At 42.1% G+C, this 24117-nt stretch overlaps 1 protein-coding gene across 5 annotated transcripts in view; it reads right to left on the reverse strand.

Moving 5' to 3' along the window:
- Positions 1-277: 277 nt before the first annotated feature.
- FBXW11 (F-box and WD repeat domain containing 11) overlaps positions 278-24117 on the reverse strand; it is a 72534-nt gene continuing 48694 nt past the window's right edge. For all 5 annotated transcript variants that reach the window (XM_084295137.1, XM_084295139.1, XM_084295136.1 and 2 more), the window contains 8 exons: positions 13281-13418; positions 12544-12662; positions 11288-11537; positions 10002-10120; positions 9141-9251; positions 8028-8106; positions 6296-6484; positions 278-2791 (listed from right to left, as the gene is read on the reverse strand). In XM_084295137.1, coding sequence (XP_084151263.1) covers positions 6323-6484; positions 8028-8106; positions 9141-9251; positions 10002-10120; positions 11288-11537; positions 12544-12662; positions 13281-13418 — 978 coding nt within the window. In that variant the 3' untranslated portion in view covers positions 278-2791; positions 6296-6322. The remainder of the gene's footprint in view (positions 2792-6295; positions 6485-8027; positions 8107-9140; positions 9252-10001; positions 10121-11287; positions 11538-12543; positions 12663-13280; positions 13419-24117) is intronic.

Genomic DNA, 24117 nt, shown 5'->3' on the forward strand with positions numbered 1-24117 from the left:
TTAAGACACAGCTAGCATCAGAAGACCCTTTATGTGCACAGGGCTCAGGGCACGAATTGCTTTAGTAGCCCAGGAAATGGGTAATACTTTAAAAAAGTCTATCTGCATCCTTGATAAAATAATTCTTGTGATGTCTCTGCTGATGCACGGACCAGAAGTGCTGCAGAGCAAAGCAGAGAAGTTTCTCCGAGATGGGTGAACTAGCTCAGTGCAGTTTTTCACCGCGTCCATGTTAACTAATGCATGATACCAACATTTAGTTAGATGACGTTATTGATCCATTTATTTGACAAATTAAGTTCAAACTTTTTTTTATTAAGCACATTCCACGGTACAAAGCTTTAGATCATGAACGATATCTGTACAATTTAACAGTTTCAATAAGCTGTTCATACACCAACTTTCCAAACAGATAATTGGCAAACATAATTACAAGTTAGAATTAGACTATCCCAGTGCTTTGAAACATTAATATAGCAGTAATGTACAGTTGCTCATTTATGTTAGCAAAACAAAGTCCAGAGTGCAGCCAGGATCACTACCATTAATCCCAGGAGTCAAGTTCCTTGGGTGCCAATCACAAAAGTCCACTGCTATGTTACACAAAGCACAAAGAAGTTTAGACCGCATGTTCAAATACCATTATCTCCCAAGGAAAAACAGGAATTTAAGTCTTACACATGCATTTAAAAAAGGACTCCATTTTTCAGAAACAAATACCTTTTTCTTCAGGGCTGCGACAGATTTTCTTTTTAAACAGTTTAATATTAAAGCTATTAGATGAGAAGGGTAAAGTAAGACACTTTCACAAACTACTGTCAAGCTTACCAAAAAGTGATCTTATGGACGCTTAGGAGCGCGTTTTTAACCTTCTGTACTTCATCACATTCGGTCATCTTGATGAAATAAATATCGTTGTAGTAACACGTAAATGGGAGTTAAGTTTAACTTAAACACTGATCCCAACACCTCTCTCAATGTGAAGGGTGAAGAGGAAAAAACCTTGAGTTGCACTTCTGTAACGTTTCAGTAATGTCTTGATGGATGCTTTCTCTGAACTTGTCTGACACAGAAATGCTGCACCTAACCATAGCTGTTCTGCTGGTAAGCTCAGGATCGATCCCTCGGCAATCTGACATCCCTCAGCCTTTCTGATTGTAAAAGGGAAAAATTCAAACCCAAGAAAGTGCTGCCAGAGGACAAAAATACACGACATACAATGATCAAAGGAATGACAATACATTTCTGTGCCAACACACATCTTCCCCAGGAAAACAGGTGTATTTCACGCTGAGTTTGACTGAAGCATTAAAGAAAAGCCACCAACAGGCGTAGTCACACATGGCTAATGGAGATAAAATATTCAAATTCGCATTTGTCCATGTCTTACTCTGACATAAGAAAAATGCAGTAGCGTTTATACGACCACATAAATTAGAGGGGAGACTATGACAATGTGAGAAACTACCGAGGTTTCCAAATTAAAGCATGCTAACAAAGAGAAACCATGACCAGGACATTGCAATATGGTTACAGCTGATAGCCACAGGTAAGAGAACTAGCATGGTAATCAGAACATTGACCTGAAGGGACCTCCACTCCACCGTAAGGAAGTGTCACAAATCAAACATAAATAAATTTAACTTTGGCCCATGGCACCTTCTCCATTGAGCAGACCAACTAATGCTAAAGAAGGACATCAGCAGGCCGTCGTGAGACCCTACTGGTGTTAAAAGAAAGACATCCGTAAATACTGCGGCACAAAATTAAGATACAGAACATAAATTAAACATTTTTTAATTTTTAAAAAGTTTAGAAATTACATTTTAAAATATGTAGTTCCCATTAAAAAAAAAAATCCTAATGAATACTGAAAACCTCCTTTTGCAGAGAAAATTTCTAGGTAACTCATATTAACCCCTACAGTGCCAGTAGTTAGAACATCCTGCTGCCAAGTGCTACCACATTTTGTATTAGTGTGTAGTGTCAGGAAATCCTGACTCCTAGCACCTGGAGGTTACACGGTTATGTACATTATATCTACATGCTTATACAGTATTTGAAATGAGGCAAGCACACATGGAAAGGTTTTACTATACCAAACATTAGGAAGCATAGGACGGCTGTAGTACAGAGCACAGTTAAAAGGAAACGACAGTGCTATACAACTAGTTTAGATAACCTAGCCTGAATTACAGGTAATTTTTAATTTAAAAGAAATTATTGGTGCAGAAACAAGTAAACTGTAATCCAAAAATATTACTGAGCAATTCAGAAATATTTCTAAGAGTCCAACGTACACTCCTATCAAACAAAACAGGCTCTGAATCTGTCATGAGATTAAAGTCTAGAGGACAATGGTGACTTTGAAAGCAAAGCTCTGTACATTCTGGGTATGTGTTTGGCACCCAAATTTCATTGGAGAATGTTTTTTTCTTTAAAGTCAGACAAAAGTGCAAAGCAATATAAATTAGGCCAAGTCCTTTCTTGACTTCTGATTTATTTCTGAAAAACAAGCCATCTGAGTTCAGGTTCTACGGACAATTTACACGTGAAGCTTTGGATTTCTCATTGCAGGGAAGGATAGGCTTCTGAAATTCATCTACTCCAAGTCAGTGAATTTGTAGTAAATTCAAAGACGACCACTGAGCAGGAAAGATTAAGAAATTTAGATATAGATTTGTGCTGCTTTGCATCTACACAGCATCTAGAACCAATTCTGACTTTAGATGTCGATCAACATCTTCAGGCATGTAGTAGCCAAAATCCAGTAGTTCAAGACTGTGAAACCCTGAAAAAGACAAAAGACAAGCTGAAGTGGCAGAACACAAGTGTCCAAAAGCAACATTTGGAGACATCTGGAGAAGGTTAGGCACATACCACCACTCATACACCAGGCTGAAACTACAGGAACAAAACACCCACAGGGAGCACACCACTTACCGTGACACGTTCAGGGGGCCTTTACATAGCTCATTGTGCTACAAATACTTCCCTCAACGACAGACACCTCCTGGGACACTGCCCTCCTAACTGAATTTAGAGCACATTCTGCAAAGAGCAGGATTCTCAACAGCCCACATCCTTGAGTGAGAGGTCCCTTCAGGTTGGCACTGTTCTCACGGGTGGGCCAGCCGCTAACCGTGCTCAGTGCCCCCACCTCACTGAAACTGCAGCCTCCAGCAGCTGGACTGCCTTCTCCTCCATGCTGCAGGGGAGCACGGTTTGCACTGATACAAATTTCAGCTCTTCCCGTGTACAGGATTTTAAAACAACAAAGTCAAGTAGTTTTACGTTTTGCTTACGTTGTCGAGTCATGTGATTCTTACAAGCCTGGAGACCGAATTCGTAGCTAATTAAATCCGAACTTAATTCTACTTGCTACTTTCCCAAAATCACTTTTGTGGACTACGGCAAGTAACCCTGCTCTGGTACAGAAATTCTCATGAAAAGTTAAAACATCTTTAGGCACTTCCCCCTTGACTTCCCTTCCCCCTAGCCTACAGCCTAGTGCTTAATATAAGAATATTAGACTATCATATGGTAACAATTTTTATCATGTTACAATAAACAACAGGAATTCAACAGAAAGCAATAAAACTCTTGCAGCCAACTGCCAGGACTGTCAAAAATGATCCGCTTTGAAGAGGCATAACATTGCAAGCCTTGTTAAAAAAAAAAAAAAAAAAAGCAAGGGCACAGGGCTGTTTCAAAATTCACAAGACTATAATGTTTGAAAGAGTATAAAACTGTTTCATTAAATGTCATAATGAAATATTAGCTGTTTGACCATAATTGTATGTAGATTTATGTTTTGTGGATTCTGAATTCAGACAAACCTGTCATAAAGTGACATCAGAGCATCTCTCCTGTATAGGAAACAATTATTAAGGGACCATCGTTACCAACACCGACAGTTCCCAGGATATGGAGGCCTGCATGTTTCCAGTTCTGCATCATGGGACAAGTCAGACATAAGCCGTTCAAAACTGTCAAGTGTGCAGAATTTGAAGGGAAGAGCACACTGCCAAGGGTTCTTCATATTTCATCGACAAATCTCCATGACAGTGGATCTTATGGGCCACATATGGCAAGAAAGAAAGAACACCAGCATATTGCTGTTCAAACAAATTGAAATGCATTTTATTCAGCTCCTCATTTCTTTTGAGCTTAAGACACACCATGTATAGCTTTTCCATGAATCAAAGCTAATAAGAGAAACCTGCCAAATGCGCTGTGCTTCCTGTACAAAAGAATTCGCCAATCTCCACCTTACAAGCAAACAGAAGAAGGCACTAGAGAATGGACTGGAAGACGGATCAAGTTTGTGCCCAAAACTGTTGTCACCTTCTCACACAGACTATTCTACATGCATGAGAATGCGTGCAAAAATATTCTGAAAGAAAAGGCTTTCCACAGAGAGGGAAAACCAACTTCAACAAGCCCTGGCGTTCGCACACAGAAGTTCATCTAGGTAGTGACCCAGGTGGCGCAGAAGGCAATGGCAGCATCCCTGTCTTAGACTAGGACAAAGTCCCTCTGGACATGACCATCAGTGACAGCATGAAGCTTTCCACAAGTGTGCCACCCTGGACTGAACGCAGTTCTGAAGTGGAAGTGACAGATAAGCAGCGCTGGAGGACCTGCCTGTTTGGGTGGTTTCAGGATTTATCTCCCAGGAAAATGCATCTTTTAGCCACTTCCCCACCTGACACAAAAGGTAAGTTTAGCACAGTACCTTATGCAGATTTCTGTTGGCCTTCCACTGCACGCAGAATAAAGAAATTTTTATTCTTTTTATAAAGAATAGTGAGTTTTTGTTAGATTACCCTTGCAGCAGTGCTCTTGATGTCAAAATTTCTTTGGAGCTCTTAAATTAACTGTTCAGTATATGTTTTATTCAATACTGTAATAACTTCTGACACTAAAAACTATGCTCAGATTTTGAGTGTTTCACTTAGAAAGGGAGCATAAGGACATACGCATGAAATAGTGTAGGGAATACAACTGATTCCCTAACACTCGAACAGGGCAGAATTCAAGTTTGTACGAGCAACAAGAGCTGATTTAACTGTTCTTCACTCAAGATCTAAGAGAGCTGGATATACACATTTCCTTTGGTTTTAAGGAAAATGAAGCAGCCAACACTTTCCTGAGGAATCCTTACAGGTGAAGGAAAGTAACTTTTAAGAACCTGCATCCCGAAGAAGACTGAAGTCTTCACAAGGCAAGGTACTTCCTAGCCCAAAGATCCTACAGAAGGAATGGAAAAATCTGAGGAACTCATTGCCACAGCAGGAATAAACACAGATAGATAATGAAAATCCACGCTAACACGAAGACAGGGAAAGCTTTTCCCACAATGTTTAAGCCAACTACTAATTACGTACTTCAAATAAAATAAATCCTTCCTGTTGAGGCAACATTACTCCTAATTCCTGTCGCTGCGGTGTATCCACTTCCTTGGAAGCATCCAGTATCAGCACAGGCAAAGACGGGGCACTGGAGAAAGGGGCAACTGCTCTGCTTTAGTAAGGCAATTTGTGTGCTTCCAAGCCCCAGCATTCACAGCTATTTATAGCACAAAGTGCAGTTGTTGGCAGCAATGTAGATGACATAAGGAAAAGAATCCACTGTTCTAACAAACAGATCTACAGCAGAGCTTTTACCCACCGTGCTTGGAGAACTAAAGCATGCTGAATTGCAGAAAAACGGAAACAAAATAGGTTAAGTCCACAGGCATCGTTTTTGACAGCTTTGAGTTGCCACGTTGCCTAGCGCGTCCTTTTTAGTTCTGAAAGCTTTCCCTGTCACGTGTGCATATCACAGAACTGCTTGTATCTGATGAGCACTTGTCCAAAGATCATACACATTTTCAGTTTGCTAGAGACACGTTACAGTGCTTGTTACAAAGATTTCACCAGGGAAGAGGATGCTTCAAAAACGCTAATGACCCTGATTTCACTGGGTACTCGGAATGCCTGTGCAGTATACCAAGTTTCCCCTCTATCTCCAAGAACACTGTGAATGCATAATAGCTTTCCATGTTTTACCTTAAGCGCACAGCTATCAACAGGAGAGATTATAGAAGGCATGGGGCTAAGATACCATGACGTGACAAGTTCTATAAGCTGAAGCACGACCACAGGCTAGATAACACAAGTGGCATAAGGGCATAATAAAGGCATAATTTATTTTCTTAAGGAAAACAGCAGCTTGTTGTTTTGAGTAGGCCAACATGCAGATGGTGTGATAATTTTATGAATATGTTACATGTGAAAAGACAAAGACTTACCTTCTGAGGGTAGTAAAGTGCAGACTGTTATCTGGAGATGTAAGTGTATGTTCTAGATGGAGAGCGAGTCTCATTCTGGGCACTGGGTGGCACATTTAAGAAATCCCAAATCAGAATCGTATCGTCATGAGAACTACTAATGATCTGAAATTCATCAAACTGGAGTCTAAAGACACGTCCTGAATGTTCCTGTGAGTAACATGAAATCAGTTAGCAGGCCAAGAAGAGGATAACATTTCATTACACTTGTACTCGCACATGTATCTGGACACAGAATGGGGTATTAAAATTCTTGTGCACTGGTTAAGAAGCCCTTCATTTATAATTCCACTTGAGTTTAAGAAAAGCAGATTTCATACTTAAGCTTTTTTTCAGCAAAACACACAGCTTTCAAATCAAATGCTTGTAAAAACCCTGCATCTCCCCTAGAGGGGCCAGCTGTAGATGCTGAGGTTATTAAAGACAAAAGCAGCCTATCAATCAAGAAGCAGCAATTTACAAGGTTGGCTGGCACTGACACTCTACCAGGGCTCCTTCTCTTACATCAGACCTTGCATTCAACACTGCTGCTAACCCAATTTCTGCATAGCCCTACCACACCACATCACAGCTTCATCTAGGACACGTCGCTGAAAGGATCATTATGGCTCACTTACGAGTAAAGGCAGACTGTGTCCAAATGCTGCCGTATAAAAATGAGGTGGAGCAGTATATGCTCCATCAGCTCTTTCAAAAAAGCTCAAAATGACACTAACAGGCCCAGAAAAGGTTCTCCTCTTTGACCTGTGTACCCATTTTTAAATCAATTTAAAAGGATTACACGACCTTTAATAGAGAACTAAGCGGAGCTGTCAAATTCATCTCCAAACTATAATCTGAGCTACAGTATGCTCACTGAAGGGAAAGAACCAACTTGTTACTGAAAAACTAAACATACTGCATTCACAGGGAATACAAGAATGGTTAAATCTCCTCTCCATGCAAAGACTACTGAAATGAGGAAAAACTAGAAGCATTTCTAGCAATGTAAGCTCTTCTGCAGGTGTTGGAAAGGCCAAGCACAAGCTAAATATCCCAGTTACCATCACATACAGACAACTTTGGGTCGCTACTAGCTTGGACAAATGTCAAACTGACTCCTGAAGTAAAATTTCATGCACATTTCAGTGAAAAGAACAATTAAGTCACTACCCCAATATCTATATTTAAGTCTATCGTAAATCAAAACCTTTATTAAAAGGAAAAATACAGCTTAAGCAACAGCCTTAACTCTGGTAGTCCCCTGATACGATTACAGTTCCTGTGGCAAGCCTTTCAACTCATCCCCCTTTCTCTTAACACATCTCTTCCTTCCAAGCTGTTTGGGAAAGGCTCACAGAATTCCTCCCCCCACCCTCTGCCTTAATAAGGGGAAATTCAAAGCCACCATTACAATGACATTAGGGAACCACACCAATAACTAGAATGATCCGACACACTGTCAGGATGATTTATTTTTGGAGTATTTGAGAAAGTAAAACTAGAAAACCTTAACTTTTTCATTTAAGCTTTGATCCAAGTAATTCAGAATATCATGATAAATACATTTTTCTTTATTCTTAGCATAAGAAACAGACTAGGCTTTACAGAGAACATCCTGAGTTTCTCACCTATCCCACTACAAGGGAATAACACACCTCTCACTCTCAAATAAGAGATTTCAGATAACTCCAAATTAATTAATTTTACATACCACTAATGTACGCAAGCATAATGTACTTGCTGGGGCACGAGGGTCAAGAGCAGCTTGCAAGTCCCAAACTTTAATTTTGCTATAAAGTAAAATAAGAAGGTTATAATCATGTTTTCAAGTATAAACATAGAAAAAACATCTAAAAGCAATGATAAGAACTCCAGATTTTCCCTTTAGCTAATTTATCAACATCAAGCAAAATGTTCTCATTTATTAAGTACTACTGCTGAATCTCACAAAACACAAATAGGTTTGTACTTTTTAGCAACAAATACAACGATGCCTTTGTGATGGACCAAGTGGGTTGTTTACATTAAAGACAAATTAACTATTTTTATATACACAACCCATTTCAGAACTGCAGAGCAAGTCAAAAGCCCACAGCACTACTGATGAATTGCAAAGATCCAACAGGAATTAGGCTGAGACTGCCAACCCCAGTGGCACAACAAACACAAATAAAAGGCTAGAGACAAACAGTTCAAGAATTGTTTTTAACAGCTGTACTGTTCACTTGAAGTACAAATTGGACAGAGAAAGAACTGGAGAATTTAGACACAGATGTAAGTTGGCCTGAATCTAATCAGCAGTGAAAACACTTCTGTCTTGCAAGAAGTGCTCATGGTGGGGACTCCTACCTTCAACTTACCAGAAAGAGCAACTGAAGAGTTCTGAGAGCCCTACAAGGTATGTTTACTCCTTCAATAAAGATTTTGTCTTAAAATAAACTAACAGAAAGAAGAAAAAAAAGAACACCTAAAGTACTCTGAGTGCATGGACCTGGCAAGGAGCAATTCCTGAGAGAAGAGACAAAAGAATGCATACTTTTTTAGACTAGTGGTCACTTCGGCCAAATAAAAGTTTGTTTTCTGTGAAAAGTCAAACTTGAGTGATAAAACAATTTTGGTGTGCACTGAAGAGTGCCAGAAAAGCAGTTTGTCTACTTAAAACTGCAGCCTGCTGTGCTGAAATGCTTGAGGTGAAGCCACTCAGTTAAATATTGATCCATCACTCAAGTCAGAAGAGAACCCTTATTTTGCACACAAGACCCGGAGGCTTTCAGAAGATGCTTTGTTAAAGCAAAACCTTTTGAAATTGCTTTCAAAAACATACCCATCATAGGCTCCACTAACAATTCTCTTGTTGTCGAACCTGATGCATCGAACCAGTTCTTCGTGGCCTTCTAACACTCTTAAACAGGCACCACATTCTATGTCCCATAGCCTTAAGAAAACAGAAGAAAAAGTGAGTGCTTCGGGTTCAGTATTGCTCCTTAGGACTTACATGCAGCAATTTAAGCATGCTATCAAATGGTTTTCTGGGGAAAATATCTAAAAAAAGAAAAAGAAAAAAAAAGGCAGCGGTTAGAACTAGATGTCCCTTTCATGCAATTCAGAGAGAAATTTGTGTTGCAGCTGGAGTGTATCAAAAATAACCTACTCATTCAAAATTACATGCAATTAATTTTTATATTGACATGGTTTAGTGGGTGATATTGGCAGGGGAGGGGACAACATGACAGTTGGACCAGATGATCTTGGAGGTCTTCTCCAACCTTAATGGTTCTATTATTCTAAGTGTTGCATACTTGCTAAATAATTTTAGGAAATCATAATACTTTTTTCTATTCTGCATAAATCACTGGTTACTAGAGGTTCCCAAAGTAACTAAGAGAACCAGTGACCAATATCTTGCTCATCTCTCCAATCAGGAAACAAGATGACGAACTACAGGAATAGACAGTTTTGCTTACCTTTGTCTGAACCTCATGGTCTCACTTTTTCGTGAGGATGTGATACGTTTACTCTCTCACTGAATTAAGTATCAGTTACACATCATCTGCCCTAACGGCCGGCCCTAACAAAGATGCTTTTGCACAGGTAGGGCAGCAGCAAAGGTGGTGGTGGTGAGGAATCCTGTTACCACGTACAAACATGCTCTGTTACACATGGAGAACAGCTTGTTGGCACCTACCTAATGGTATTGTCAGAAGATCCACTGACAACTAGTCGATCCCTGTACTGCAGGCATGCAATGCCACGCTTGTGCCCATTTAGAGTACGAACAAACTCACACGTACTTGTGCTCCAGACCTGTGAAATGTGAGACAAACATTCCTCTGAGAATTATGCTCAAAGAAAGGCTTTTTGCTTTCAACAGAAGCCGTTACGAACTCAGAAGTTTGAGGCTGACCTTTGCTGGACAGCAGAATGAAAACTTGCTTATGGGGTGTTAAAGGAAGACTGGCACTATGGGGCCTAGCAATGACAAGAGCCAGCAGCACTGCTGTCCTACTGCACATCAAGTCAATGAGAAAGATTGGGGGGTGTTAGGGGAAACAGAGGGAGGGTGATAAACAAAACATTCTGAAATGGTAGATATTGCTCCAACAATTTTGAGAACTTGACACTTGAATCACTTGGTAAGTTAGCAATCACTTCTACAAGTGGAAGTTACCCCATCCATACACAAAAATAACCCCTATTTTTTACCTAAGAAATTTCTAGCAATCTACTTCTAAGAGAAGACCAAAGCTGTAGCCTGTAAAAGTTTGGTGGCTGCTGCTTCTTTAAGATTAAATTATTTGACCAACTTTGCCCGTTGCTGGTGAAATGTAATTGAAGTTCTAATCTAAAGTATCCATGTAAATAAAGTGGCTCATTTTCCAACAGAGTGCAGCAGGATCTTTGGCAGATATTTGGGCATGAAACTGCCAAGAGCTTTTTGGCACAATCTAGGGTAGCTCTGGTTCTAGAGAGGGAATGGGGAAACGCCTTGATTATATTAATACACTTCGGGTAACTCAAATCTTCTGGTATGTAAGAGTCTTCAAATACAGCACTTTAATTCTTCAAACATGGCAAAATTTGGTTTAGCTGCTGGGAAGGTGTGGTGTGGAAAGGCAACTGCTGATAAATTTCACGTCTGGAACAGGACTGCCAATTGAAATAAAAAATACTGTTTGGAAAAAGGCACAAAATGTGCCACATTTAACAAACAAACCGATCTAAAGACTGGAGTTCAAACAGTGAGCAGGCTTTACTTTCTTGCAATTGTACAACAGAAGCCACAAAAATGTTACGAGCCTAGTTATGTGCATACAGACATTAGCAGCTAGTACAAGGAAGCAGCTAGCTGAACGGTAAAGAAAAAGGCACAGAACTTTATGAAAACCTCAGCTATTCAGGTTTAGATTGCAACACTCAAGCTTTTCTGGCTTGGTAGACATTCAGACCTAGATGAGAGCTCTGCCAACTTACTTTAATGGTCCTGTCACCTGACGCTGACACAATGTACTTGTCGTCAAAGTCTACCACGTTAACAGCAGCACGATGGCCAACTAAGACACGGCGCAGGGTGATGTCAGTAGGCGATGCCATATCCCAGACAGCAATGGATCTGTCCTTCGAGCACGTCACCATTAAGCCATTACTGAACCTCAAATGAAGCACTGCTTCATTGTGATGAATCAGCGTGTTCAGAACTTCACCTGTATTTACATCCCAAACTCTGTAAAACAAAAGAAGTTTATGCCAAATGGAGGAAGGTGACTACGTGCAGTATGTAGTGCAAACACAAAGCTCTGCAACCATCTCTAACACGGAGCTCTCCAGCTACTTAACTCCTCTTTGGAAGGGCAGGAAGACAGGAACTGGGGAAGTACCTGAGTTCACTTCTTAAGAGTCACAAGCGATAATTAACAGCACTGAGCAGTTAAGCCAGAAAAAGCCTAAACTGGGACCACCGGTAAGAGGAAGGGCTGTGTAACAATGAGCACAACTCTACAACTCCTTCTTGGATGATTAGAACCTATACAATGTATAAATTGATTAAAGAACAGAACAAATACTACCCAATGTGTTTTTTTTCAGTTTTACTCCATTCATTCAGTTAGCACATACCAGTAGCAACTGGAAGGTAGCACCCTCCAGGACTACCTACTAGCTTACATCAAGCAAAAATCACTACTAATTTTACAGTAACTGAAGGCTGCTACCATCAGTTCTTAAGTTTTATAGATTGCCACTGGTAACAGTGATACAAGACACCAAGAAAGACACAATGTTCTTCCAATGAACTGTACCTGAGCATATGCGTATTGGACATCATCTGACCAGTGAATTCATTGCAAGAATTTAAACCCATCAAAATCACTGTCAGATGAGCACTCCATATACACCAAGTTTCCTTCCATGAAGTCATAACTAAGCTATGTCAGGTGACATGAGAAACCCTAAAGGAGGAATCACCACATAGTTGGCCCATCAGCCATTCCACTTCACATTGAGTCCTACAGGTCACAGTCTTTCAAAATGCATAACACTAAAAAGCACGAGACAAATTTGGAAAAAAAAAGTGCTGAATGTGATGCTTTGCAAAGTGCAAATTACTTATTTTGGGGATAATTGTATCATATTTATATTAGGGATTCTGACAGTTGGAGATTATTTCAAGTGTTTCCAGTCCTAATACTCAATTTTTTTTATTTTTTTTTTTTCAAAAACTTAACACTCACCTGACTGTAGAATCTGAAGATCCAGTTACAATGACTCTTTCATCATACTGCAGACAAAGAACTGAGCCAGTATGTCCTGTTAATACTTTCAAACATTCCAAGCTTGTCTTGTCCCAAATCTGCGGAAGATAAAAAGTATAAATGACTTATCAAGATCCAGAACATGGATTCAGGAAATTTAAGCACTGCTGCTGCTGAAAAGGGAGGAAGAAAACCAGAGAGTGCCTGTCCAAACAGAGGGTCTGTCCTGTCCTCCCTTTTAACTTGAAGTCTCTTTGACGCAAGTTTTTGACAGAACAGTGAGACAAACAATGATAATGAAAAGATAAAAGCCTGGTTTGCAAAAAGAAATGCCATGGCACTCAGGGAATATTAGCATGAAAGCAGCCTATTTGCATGAAAGCTACGTATTAGCAAGGAAGAAAGACACGGCTAAGGACAGTAGGCAGTACACCGCCTTCATTTGTGTACATGAACTCTGATATCACATCCTGAACAAGCATTTCTCTGCTTGTTCAGAGTCAGTGCATGCATTTCTTTGTAGCCAGCAGTGTTGATTTCCTGAGTGGCAGTCTGCAAAGTTCCTAGAGCAAAACGCAGCTGAAAACTTTGCAGGGCTACAGAGGACATCCCATCTCATAAACCCTGCACAGATAAACGCTACCCCAAGAAGAGACGAGAGACATCAAGGAAACGCCAACAGCTGTCCCTCCAAAGCAGATTTACCCAGTGTTTACCTTAATGGAGTTATCTCGTAGGCCACTGATTATCTTTTCATCATCGTACTGTAAACAGTAGACACCTTTGCTGTTTTCGGAGCGGCACTGAATCCTTTGCAGATTATGTCGCCCACATCGCCAGTTCGATTCTATAGTCTGACAAGAGGGGAGATGAGCAGGAGTTAGGCACGAGGCTGCGTGCTTGAGCACGATCACTCCAAAATGCCTAGCAATGCTTCCCACTGTTACAAAGTCCACCCTTAAATTTAAAGCCTAAAGACTTAAATGTTTCCTTCCCTCCACCCACAAAAATACACAAAACAATGAATTACAACTTTATTTTCTCATGACAAGAGCTGCTTGGAATTCAGTTTCCCCCCGTATCGACACCACCATCTGACAGCAGCACCAAAGACCAAACTGGGATCTTGTATGACACCATGCTCAGCATCACCTGAGAAACACAGAGCCCCACATGGACGTTGTCTGCAGAGTTCTTGTAGTGTCCCATCCCTTCCCCTACCCAGCCATTTCACCTGGTAGCTGTTTTTATGCATCCTAGAGATTTTGAGACACGAAAGCTGCTACTAAGCACCTTAAAGCCTGAAAAAAAATAAAACTAACTGGGGCTATAAAAATTAAACCATCTGAAGAACAGCTAAAGATGTTTTGTTTTTGTTTTTTTTTAAATCCCCCCCAACTTAAAATCTACGTGTAATTCTCAACATTTTTATTCTGAAATACATTTTTAAGGTAAGAGACCTGACACCTTCAGAGGAGACAAACTATTTCATAGCAGAACCAGAATATTTCCACCTTTTCTTCTGCTGTACTACTTGTGTGAAGACCAATGTTGGTTTCAAACAAATGTGAGATTTTAAGAAACATGGGATTTTGGTTAGAAAGCCTGAAACGAGCACTGTAAGAGAATCAATGCAAAGAACACTGGGACAACACCTGCAGTACCCAGCGCGGCTGGGATGCCTCCCACCTTCCAGTACAGGCACCCGAACACACCACGGATTTGACTGTTTCCCTGGTGCCACCCCAGTACTGCACAGAAACCCGGGGTGAAGCTGCTCAACTGTCAGTTTGTTTGGAAAAGCACATTTACAATCAAATCCTAACTATAAAAGCAATGCCAGGCACCTCTGCTGTTCCATGCAGTTCTCTCTCTCCTCTCCAGGATTGGAAAACAACTAAAAAGATAATTAAAGGCAAAAGTACAGTGCAAGTATGACCTCCCAGTTCTAGGAAAACATGCCTGTTTGAGGGGAAAACAGCCTATCACTGTTTTCCATGTGTTTGCTCCTTCAATTATCTCCCTTTGTGCAACTTGGAGACAATTATACACAATCATAACACAAACCTGATGTGCCAAGGGAATTTGTCTACATTATAAGAACTAAGAGACTTCTGGAAGAGCACGCTGACAAGTTATTCATCCCTTCTCATTCTTTTCCAATTTGGTGGGGAAACTAATTAAGATAGAAAGTCATTTCTCTGTTTGGGATCAGCTTTTAGTGGCCAGCTGGTCATCAGACCGAACTGGGCTTAAGCTCTTCAGACCTGGCACTGCACTGGCTCAGCCCCGGACTTCTGCTCTGAAGGCAGCAGACTGCCGGTTGTGCTGCTCGCTCGGCGTGGGATGAAGGGTCCAAGGAGGAAGGCCTCAAATTTTATCTGCAGATTTGTCATCTGTGCTCGGAGGGCAGAGCTGCAGCTCATTAACTCCTTTGCTGTTACAGAGCTGACAGCCTACCCTTGGAAACAGCAGCGAATTTAAGACAGCAACAGCACAAACCAATATAATTAGAGACCTGAAGGCGAGGTATTTACAAATGCAATGCTAACACCGAAGACACCGGAGACAGAGCATCACAGATGCAAGTCAGCCAATTTAAACAGCTTCAGAAACCATCTATGTTCCGACACTCAGTTCTGAGAAGTCGTCTGAGGGAGAGTTTCCCCAAAGCCCCATTCTTGGAAGGGCTGCAATTTGCACTTTTACATACCAGGCGCTGGATTACTCCAGCTGCCGAGCGCCCAAACACCATCCGAGCGCCTTCACGCCTCAGGGTCCTGTGACAGCAATTACCCATAGCTACAGAATACATTAAGAACGCCACAAATCAGTATTCTTTTTTTTTTTTTATTTAGAGGTTTTTAAAGAGAACAGCAGTCAGTAGAAGTATGCTGACCAAACATTTCAGGACACTAGCTGGCTTAGCTCTTAGGAGCGCACTATAGGAAGCTCCATAATCAGCTTACCCTAAGAAAATGCTGGCCTCGAATAAAAGAAACTGAGGTATTATTTACATGTATGTGAAGGCACTGTAAAGCAGTAAGTCATATGCAGGTGCACATTTTAATTCTGCGAGTAGATGTCATTTCATTTGGACATTATATAGTGTGGCTACTGTGGGAAAATACTTGATGTTTTTTGAGAACTTGTAAAATCCCCTTACACTGCGTAAATTTTCAATGTGCTGGGAAAGTAGCCACAATACACAGAGAATATACAGCAGCATTTAAATTGGCAATAGAGTGAAAACAGATGTGTACGTATAGAGAAATAACATTATTTTAGATGACTAAATACGGCTGAGTGGGTGGGCAACCTGGAGGACCCTCTAAAAAGGAACATGTTTAATACAATACTGGCAACCACATAAAAGCTGCTCGCTATAGGAAATTTCTGGTTGTTACTGAATAGCACAGTTAGTAAAAGTTTTCATCTGCAACCTCCTTCCAGGAGATATCTTAATACGCTCTGTACACAGCGAGTAGGTACGCGTGCGTGGACAAGGGAGAGGAGGAACGCGCTGCTTTTATGGGCTGCTATAAGCGGCGTGGAGTCGATGGAAGAGGCAGTTTATTTGCACACTTCGGGTACCAAACCGAGCACTAACAGAAGCTGCATTTCCTACAGATCCTCAAAGCCTCCAAGTTCACAGCCTCTAGCCGTGGGTTTCCCAGCTAGGAGGAGGATGGGGCAGAGCACAGCCCCGCAGCTCACAGGCACAGAAGCTGCTCTCGCTTCAGACGCTCAGCGGAGTAGCCAACAGGCGCTGTACACCCACACCAAAATGTGGACATACAAGGGATAAAGAACAAACGTGAAGCCAAAGCATCTGCCCCAGCAGGGGAGCCATTTGGCAGCTGCAAAAATGGGTAGCTGGATAAAAAAAGGCATTTAGAGAAAACCACGCAGAGTAGCCCAAAACGCGGAGGCATCGCCAACTCCGGGCTATGCCAAGGTAAATTCGCTGGTACGAGGATGCACACACAGTAAGAGATGCAATCCATCTGAACTAACAGTTGGAATATTTCCTGTACCCTGGGTGTTAAGAATAATCTAAGAGCAGGTTTTTTTCCCCATTTTACAGCGTACACTGTGTTCAGTTCCTTGGGTTTTTATCCTTGTGAATGTTACTGCAGAGTGGGCTCATCTTTATCCCAAAACACAAGGAGGCTGTTCCCTCAGAATACAGCTTTCAAAATACAAGGGACAGAAAGAGGAACCCACACATTTGTACTATAAACAGATTCTCCTCAGGCATGAGGCATTTACAAGTGCAGTTAGTCCCAAAACTCTTGTTCTTCACAGCATTTAAGGGATGATCTCGTGTCACCAGGGCGAAGAGGCCTTACTATTTCATTCCTTATGAAGTTAAGAGGGTTTGGCAGGCAAAGAAAAGGAAGGATTGGCTGTGGCACCAGGCTCCTTGCATCTTTGAGGTGTTTCCCCTTCTGGATCCTCTGAAGATGCTCCAACCATTAGGAAAGAAAAAGCACAAAACTTCTGAAGAAGAGTACTGATTCCCCAAGATCCCAGGGAGAATCTAGACTTCACTGTTGGGTTTCCAAGCTGCTGTGAGACAGGGAAGGCCAAAGAACTTCTCTGCCTCTGTAACAGCCATAAGAAGAGGGACTACGTGATGCAGACTCCCAGGAAGGCTTAAGCTGGTCTTCCAGAGCAGTCTGCAGGGCAGTGGCTGTCCTGTCCTTACCACAACAGCCTAAGCACGAGGTTTCTGACCGCAGCAGGATGACTGCCTCACAGTAACAAAGCGTGTCAATAGCAAAGCCTCCTTCCGCAACAGTTTGTGGAGGGATAAAAACCCTGCGAGTAAACACCATTATCATCTTCCTTGTATGTGTAATCACTTCCAAAAACCCCTGGTAAGAAGCAGAGTGCCAGTGGTGGGCACGGAGCTGCAGAGACAGATAAAAAAAAAAACCTGAAGCAGCCCAGGAGCTGGATCAGCACCAATGACATCCCCCTGCCAAAGCAACAAGGCAGCCAAAGTTCTCGCCCTGTACCCATCCCCTTCACAGAGCTCCTCCTGAGAGCTGCACAGAGCCGAGGCGATGAACCAGGTGATGTGGTCAGAGAGCTCCATGGAGCTGCCACCTCAGCAGAGGAGCTGAAGAGCCTGGCTGCAGGCACGGCACAGTTAATTACACAGGCACGAAGACATCAATGCCCACTGGCACCTGAGCCAGTAAACCTTTCTTTGGAAGCAAGCAGCAGGACATAAAATGTATGTACTAACATCTTGAACATGAACTGGCACGGCTGTTAGAAGAGACAAGGCCAAGAGCTGCAAACCCTTCCCTGCTGCATCCTGTGACTTGCTGTCCTACTTCACCATTATGTTTATTGTTGCCCTATTCATTCTCTTACCCTTTTCAGTAAGAAAGCTGAAATAACGTGACTCACGATGCACTATGGGACTGAGAAGAACAGCACCAGAAGTGACTAATTTGCATTTTATTCTCGTAATGCTTTGAAGTGTCAAAGGCAGCAGCCATAAAACTGGGAGCGGCACAACACTCGGTCTCTCCGATGAGAACCGTTCAGTGCCTAAGTTGAAAATTTATATACTACTGATGCCGAAAATGCAGACACTACTGCTCACTCAAAGAATTTCCTCTATGACCAACAACTCTTCATATTTTAGAGATTATCCCCAATCAAAGCTAAATGTAAGTCTAAAAGAATGCAGAGAATTGCATGGAAGGAACTGTTGCCGTGCTACATGGGAAGATGCAATAAACAGTGACAGAGGAAACAAAGCAAGAAAGCAAACCTGAACAAAGACTCTTTAGGAAACAACGGTAGCCAGGTTTGGGTATTTACCTGAGAAGCCAAGAACAAGCCATCTTCATGAAGAGTCGCAGAAGCAAGACTAACAATTAGAGAAGCGGGGCTTGATTAACACATACCGTACTCGAGTATTTGTATTATTGTTAATTAAAGTTTGGGGTACATGTGTTTAGTACAAGCAAAACCCATTTTCACAAAAAAAAAAAAAAAAAAAAAACTTCCAGTAACTGAAAAGTGGGTTTCTGGCTTGATTTATAGAAATCACAGGATACTCAGGCTATATTGTTACACTGCGAAGAACAGTCTGAAATTAAAGCAAGGCCAAAAAGCTAGGAGTGTACTACCGAGAGCCAGTCCAAGTCCAATATTACACAGGCTTTCAAATCAGTTTGGGGTAAAACATCACTTTTAGTATGAACTCCAAGACCAGAAGAAGAGCCATAAACAGTGTCGTCCAAAAATCTAAATAACTCTAGAGAAAAAAGGAATGGGAAGCTTTTCCTAGCAAGTCTTACAATTAAAGCATGATTTTCTGGCAGAATTAAAGATCCAAAAATTAAGTTCCCATCATTTACAGCTGCTCAGATAAGATCCAAATGTGAACAATACAAATTGATGAAGTGCTGCCTCTCTCTGTGTGCGACTGATCCAATGTGTATAAAGCTGCCTGTAGGTCCACCAAGTAAAACTACTCCTGAGCCTACTGCAGCTTTGCAGAACCCTTTTTAAAGCCCCATTCAAAAAAGAACAGATGAAATTTATGACCCTGAGTGAGAGAAATCTGAACAGTGGAATATGCTCATTTCTTACAGAGGAAAACCTGCAGAAACTGCAGTAAAGGCCACTCACACAGGAGGGCCATAAGAAATCACCCTGGGAAAAAGCTGACAGCATAATTTAGAGTGTGCTCTGAGAGGCAAAATGGTGCTACACACCAGACAGCTGAGACAGATCAGGTGAAAAAAAAAAAGGCAGACAAACTGAAGTTTCAGGCCTAAAGAAGAGTTCAGCGTTGGGACTGTCTTAACGCCCAGGCTGGCACCAGTACTGATTTGTTGGGAGCAGCAGGAGGGGCTGTAGAGGCAGGGAACAAGAGGCTGAAGACGTGCACTTGTGTCCCCTCCCGGTGCCCTGCCCCACACATCCATTACTGGATGGTGTCAAGAGGTGGGATGCAGCGTGAGAGCACCTCTGGTCTGATCAGTACAGATGTTTTGTTCCCCAGGAAGGGAATAAACACCTGACCCTTGTGTTCGGAAACATCTTAAGATGCAACTTTGGAAGTAGCTGTGGAGCAGTCTTCAGGGGCTGGCTGAAAAACATCTAGGTGTATATTGCTGACCAGATTCCCCCCACACACTCATGTAAGATTTCTCCAGCACCGTAATTACTGTAATCCTTAACAAACCTCTTTCCTCAGGAGTACACCGGAGCACTGACAGAGACCTCTCGGCATTAGCATCGAGGTGACAGCTTCGTTCCCTTCCCAATTTTTCCCCAAGATTTTAAAGTTTCAGTTCTAGTTCTCAAACCTCAACTTTCTCAAAATGCGTAAGAACACACGCTGTTTCACTGCCTGAAACCAAGCTTCCCTGAAGCCTTCAGCAAAACCCCATTTTAACCTTCTCTTTATTCGGTGGACGTAAGCCCCCATGGAAGCAAGGCGAGGCACTTGCCATGTGCTTGAAGATAAGGGCAACCTTTATGAAATAGTCTCTGCTCATCCCAAGAAATAGATACTTGTGCTCGTTCTGCAGGGAAAACTGAGTAGTTGGCCATACTTCACAAATAATATGGAAAAAATCCAGGGACTTGGGGTTCTGGAAGCGGCAGTATTGAGCTTCCCATGCTGGCACGCTGCCGATTAACACAATCCACTTCAAGCTGCTGACCTTCGCCGCCGCGCTTCGGGACTGCCCCCAGCCGCAGGACACCCCGCAGCAAAAAATTCTCACTATAAACAAGTCTCACAAACAGATTTTTTTTTTTTTTTTTGATAAGCCCCAAATCAGGCTTTCCATTAAAAAAAAAAAAGACTCCCAAAGGAGGTTGGCAATTCAACATCTAACTTGGAGACATTTAAAATTACTGGACCACCTCTCGTGAAATGAAACCTAATTAAATATTTGGCTTCACAGTGGAGGTGGAGAGTAGCTACTTCTTTCCAAGAACTCATTTTCAGATCTCTAAGTGTCCTCTTATTTTCAAATCCAATGATTTCAGAAGTGACATTATGTTCCTAAATGCGCTTGGCACAAAATAAACAGATACTGGCACTAACACACGTTCAGAGAGGCTGGGGAACCTCCCTGTGCCAAATCAGAGCCTGGGCTACCTTGCAGTTCACACCACTTTGTGGTTGCATGGACTTTTGACCCAAAACGCAAATAGAGCCTCCAGGGAAAGAAATAAATAGCAAATTTGATCATTCCTCAATTTTCCTTCCAATTGTTAATTCGGTTTTTGGATTACTTTGCAAATTCTGTCAATCAATGAAAGAATAGAGGATGTTCCCCTTGGAGCTCATCTCTACCCACACAACCCCATTCAGCACCAGCTGCTGGAAAGGAGGAACTCAGCGCAAGAAGCAGTCCAGCAGCACTTGGTTAATCTTTGTCCTCCACGGGACACATCCTGAATGACAAGATTTTCAGGTACATCAAATAGGCTTTACTGTATTGAGAAAATAAAATCACCTCTTTCAGATACAAGATGAGTTTCTTATAGAAACACTACCATAATCATATAAAATGCTAATATGGTAGCCTTGGTAGAGGGATAGAGTGTCTGCATCCTTGGCTCATCACTGGCTCCCTAAACTCTGACCCTCGGACAGAAACAGGAAGATCCTACTCCAGATCCAGGCAAATATTTGAAGAAAAAACATTTTGCTATTCAGAGATAGAAAATTCTTCATCACTGCTAAGATGAAAGTTTCATTTAAGAGCTTCTGCACACTGCTTTGAAAGATGAAGGAAAGGGGAAAGGGATGAAACTGAGGGAAACTGTAATTTCAGGCTTAAAAAAGCAGAGGAAAAGTTAGGAAGTGCTCCAAATCCTACAGTTCAGTTTTGTTGCTATTGTTACCCACCATCTACTTTCTTAAACAATGTTAAAAGCTTCTTTTTGACAGTCCTTTAGGGAAGCAATTTGTGAAAAGTGCTTTAAAGGGTGATTTATAAGAAAAATTCTAATATTCTTTTGGAAGCAGATGAATTATCGGACCCTTGGCTATAAGCAAAAACACCAACCCCACTCCGGGTTGGAAGCCTGCGTAACAGCAGTATTTCACAAAGCCTGAAAGCAGCATTTAAGCAGGGAAAACGTTGACATGGCACAACACCCTCATCCTCCTGCCTTCCCCCTCCAGCTGAGCCATTCTGAAGAACCAGGAGTGGGAAATAGGCTGCCTGCATGAACTGAACATGATGACCCTGGAAGAAGCCATTGGTTTTCAAGGAGAGGCTTCACCCCTCTACAAGACCGGACAAAGCTGCATTTGTTTCAGAGGCAAGAGCAGACAGCTCCGGGCTCCTTTCAGCCTCACTTTTCTACAGAAGTATCCACGGGTCACCTACAGCCTTGAGGCTAGTTGACAAAGCCTGGAATTCTACCCAAAAGGATTGGCAAGCAGCAAAGACCAAAGGTTGTTCTTGGATTTACAGGCACAAGCACGGGATGGGAGGTTCAGAACACCAGGAGGCTTCCCTCGAACAGCTCTCGTTTTGCTTCTCTACTTGCCTCACTCAGCTGGAGATGCAAGAGTTGTCCACGTGTCCCGCTGCCCCTTAACCACGTTATGGGTAAAAGCATCAGCTAGAACCTGCAGAAGCCATTTGGAAAGCAGCTGGATGGGACGGTGGCTTGGAACGGGCACAAATGATGGCAGGAGCCTGGAGTTTCCTCTTTGCACACGGCAGAAAGGAAAGGACGGCTGTTCCCACGCTCATTACTCACATTTCTATTTTTAAGTACTCGTGGCTTGCCATCCTTTACGTACACCGCGCTACAGCTCCAACTCCCTTTCAAAGCCTGACATGAGAGAACCCCTTACTCAGCATGTCCTACGTTTGTCGCATCATCCACGTGAGCGTTATATAATGGAAAATAAAAACGTAGGAGTTGAAACCCAAAGCTAGGGTTCAGAGAGTAGTGTAAGCTTGTGTTTCCTGATTTCCAAACACTGATGCGTTCTCTGCCTGTTTTGAATACATCAACACTCTTCAGGCAGTGCAGTGAAAAGTCCTCTTAATTTGAGGGTCTATTTTAACAAAATTCATTTTTTTCAAGAAACCCATTCACTAGTACAGTAGATATTTAGTGGTAAACCCTTTCTCCACTCCCAGATTTTGACATATTTTACTCTTAATATCAATACTAGTAATGGCAATGAGTGAAGCATGAGGATTTGTGTGGTTTTTTTCTTCCCTATTTATTTCTTACTGGCAAGAACTGTCCATTTCAGGAGTATTGTTTCTGTACACCTTATGTGGATCTGCAGCCACTAAAGAATCAAAGTATTAAAAAGACGACTGAAGTTCAAAGGTCACAAGTCCTCGTAACATAACATCTCTAAGGAACACTCCATCTCTAATAACAGGAAGATTTCCTATACATATGTTCCACTTGTATCTAAACAAATGAGTTTCAGAACAATAATCTTAAAAATCTGGGATAGAATAACGTTGAACTCCTCCAATGATTTGTGATCTCAAAGCTCATCTTTTCACGCTGTGTTTCTTAACCAAACAATGCCAAAATTTTGCAGAACCCAAGAGAATATCATGTTAAGAGTTACCCTTAATCCCCTGGTCTTATCATCATCACCACAATATAACTGCCATTCCTTATACAAAAAAGACATCTCCCTTCAAATAATAAAATGGGTATCACTCAGCTTGCAAGCAAATGTCAAGTTTGGTCTTACTATGCCTAGGTTACTTAATACTTAAATACTTCTGTATCACTTGATGTTTATAAATTGTATAGCAATATTCAAAAATTGGATTGCATTTTGCAGCAGCTACACATTACAGATAGGTCAAGATTCACCTCGAGTACTGTGTTCAGTTTTGGGCCCCTCGCTACAAGAAGGACATGGAGGTGCTTGAGCAGGTGCAGAGAAGGGCGACGAAGCTGGTGAGGGGCCTGGAGAACAAGTCCTACGAGGAGCGGCTGAGGGAGCTGGGCTTGTTCAGCCTGGAGAAGAGGAGGCTCAGGGGCGACCTTATCGCTCTCTATAGGTACCTCAAGGGAGGCTGTAGCGAGGTGGGGGTTGGCCTGTTCTCCCACGTGCCTGGTGACAGGACGAGGGGGAATGGGCTAAAGTTGAGCCAGGGGAGTTTTAGGCTGGATGTTAGGAAGAACTTCTTCACTGAAAGGGTTGTGAGGCACTGGAACAGGCTGCCCAGGGAAGTGGTGGAGTCACCACCCCTGGAAGTCTTCAGAAGACGTTTAGATGTAGAGCTTAGGGATATGGTTTAGTGGGGACTGCTAGCGTTAGGTCAGAGGTTGGACTCGATGATCTTGAGGTCTCTTCCAACCTAGAAATTCTGTGATTCTGTGATTCTGTGATTAATTTTGCTTATGGAGTCCCAAGTAACACAAATTCGTATTTGCCATAGCAGAAGCACGGAATTGCTCAGGAAGGGGCCTTAAATATCACCCGGTTCCAACCCCCCACCATGGGCATGGATGCCACCCCCTAGATCAGGTTGCCCAGAGCCTCATCCAACCTGGCCT

The sequence above is a fragment of the Netta rufina genome (genome assembly GCF_964035555.1).
Source record: "Netta rufina genome assembly, chromosome: 14".
NCBI lineage: Eukaryota > Metazoa > Chordata > Aves > Anseriformes > Anatidae > Netta > Netta rufina.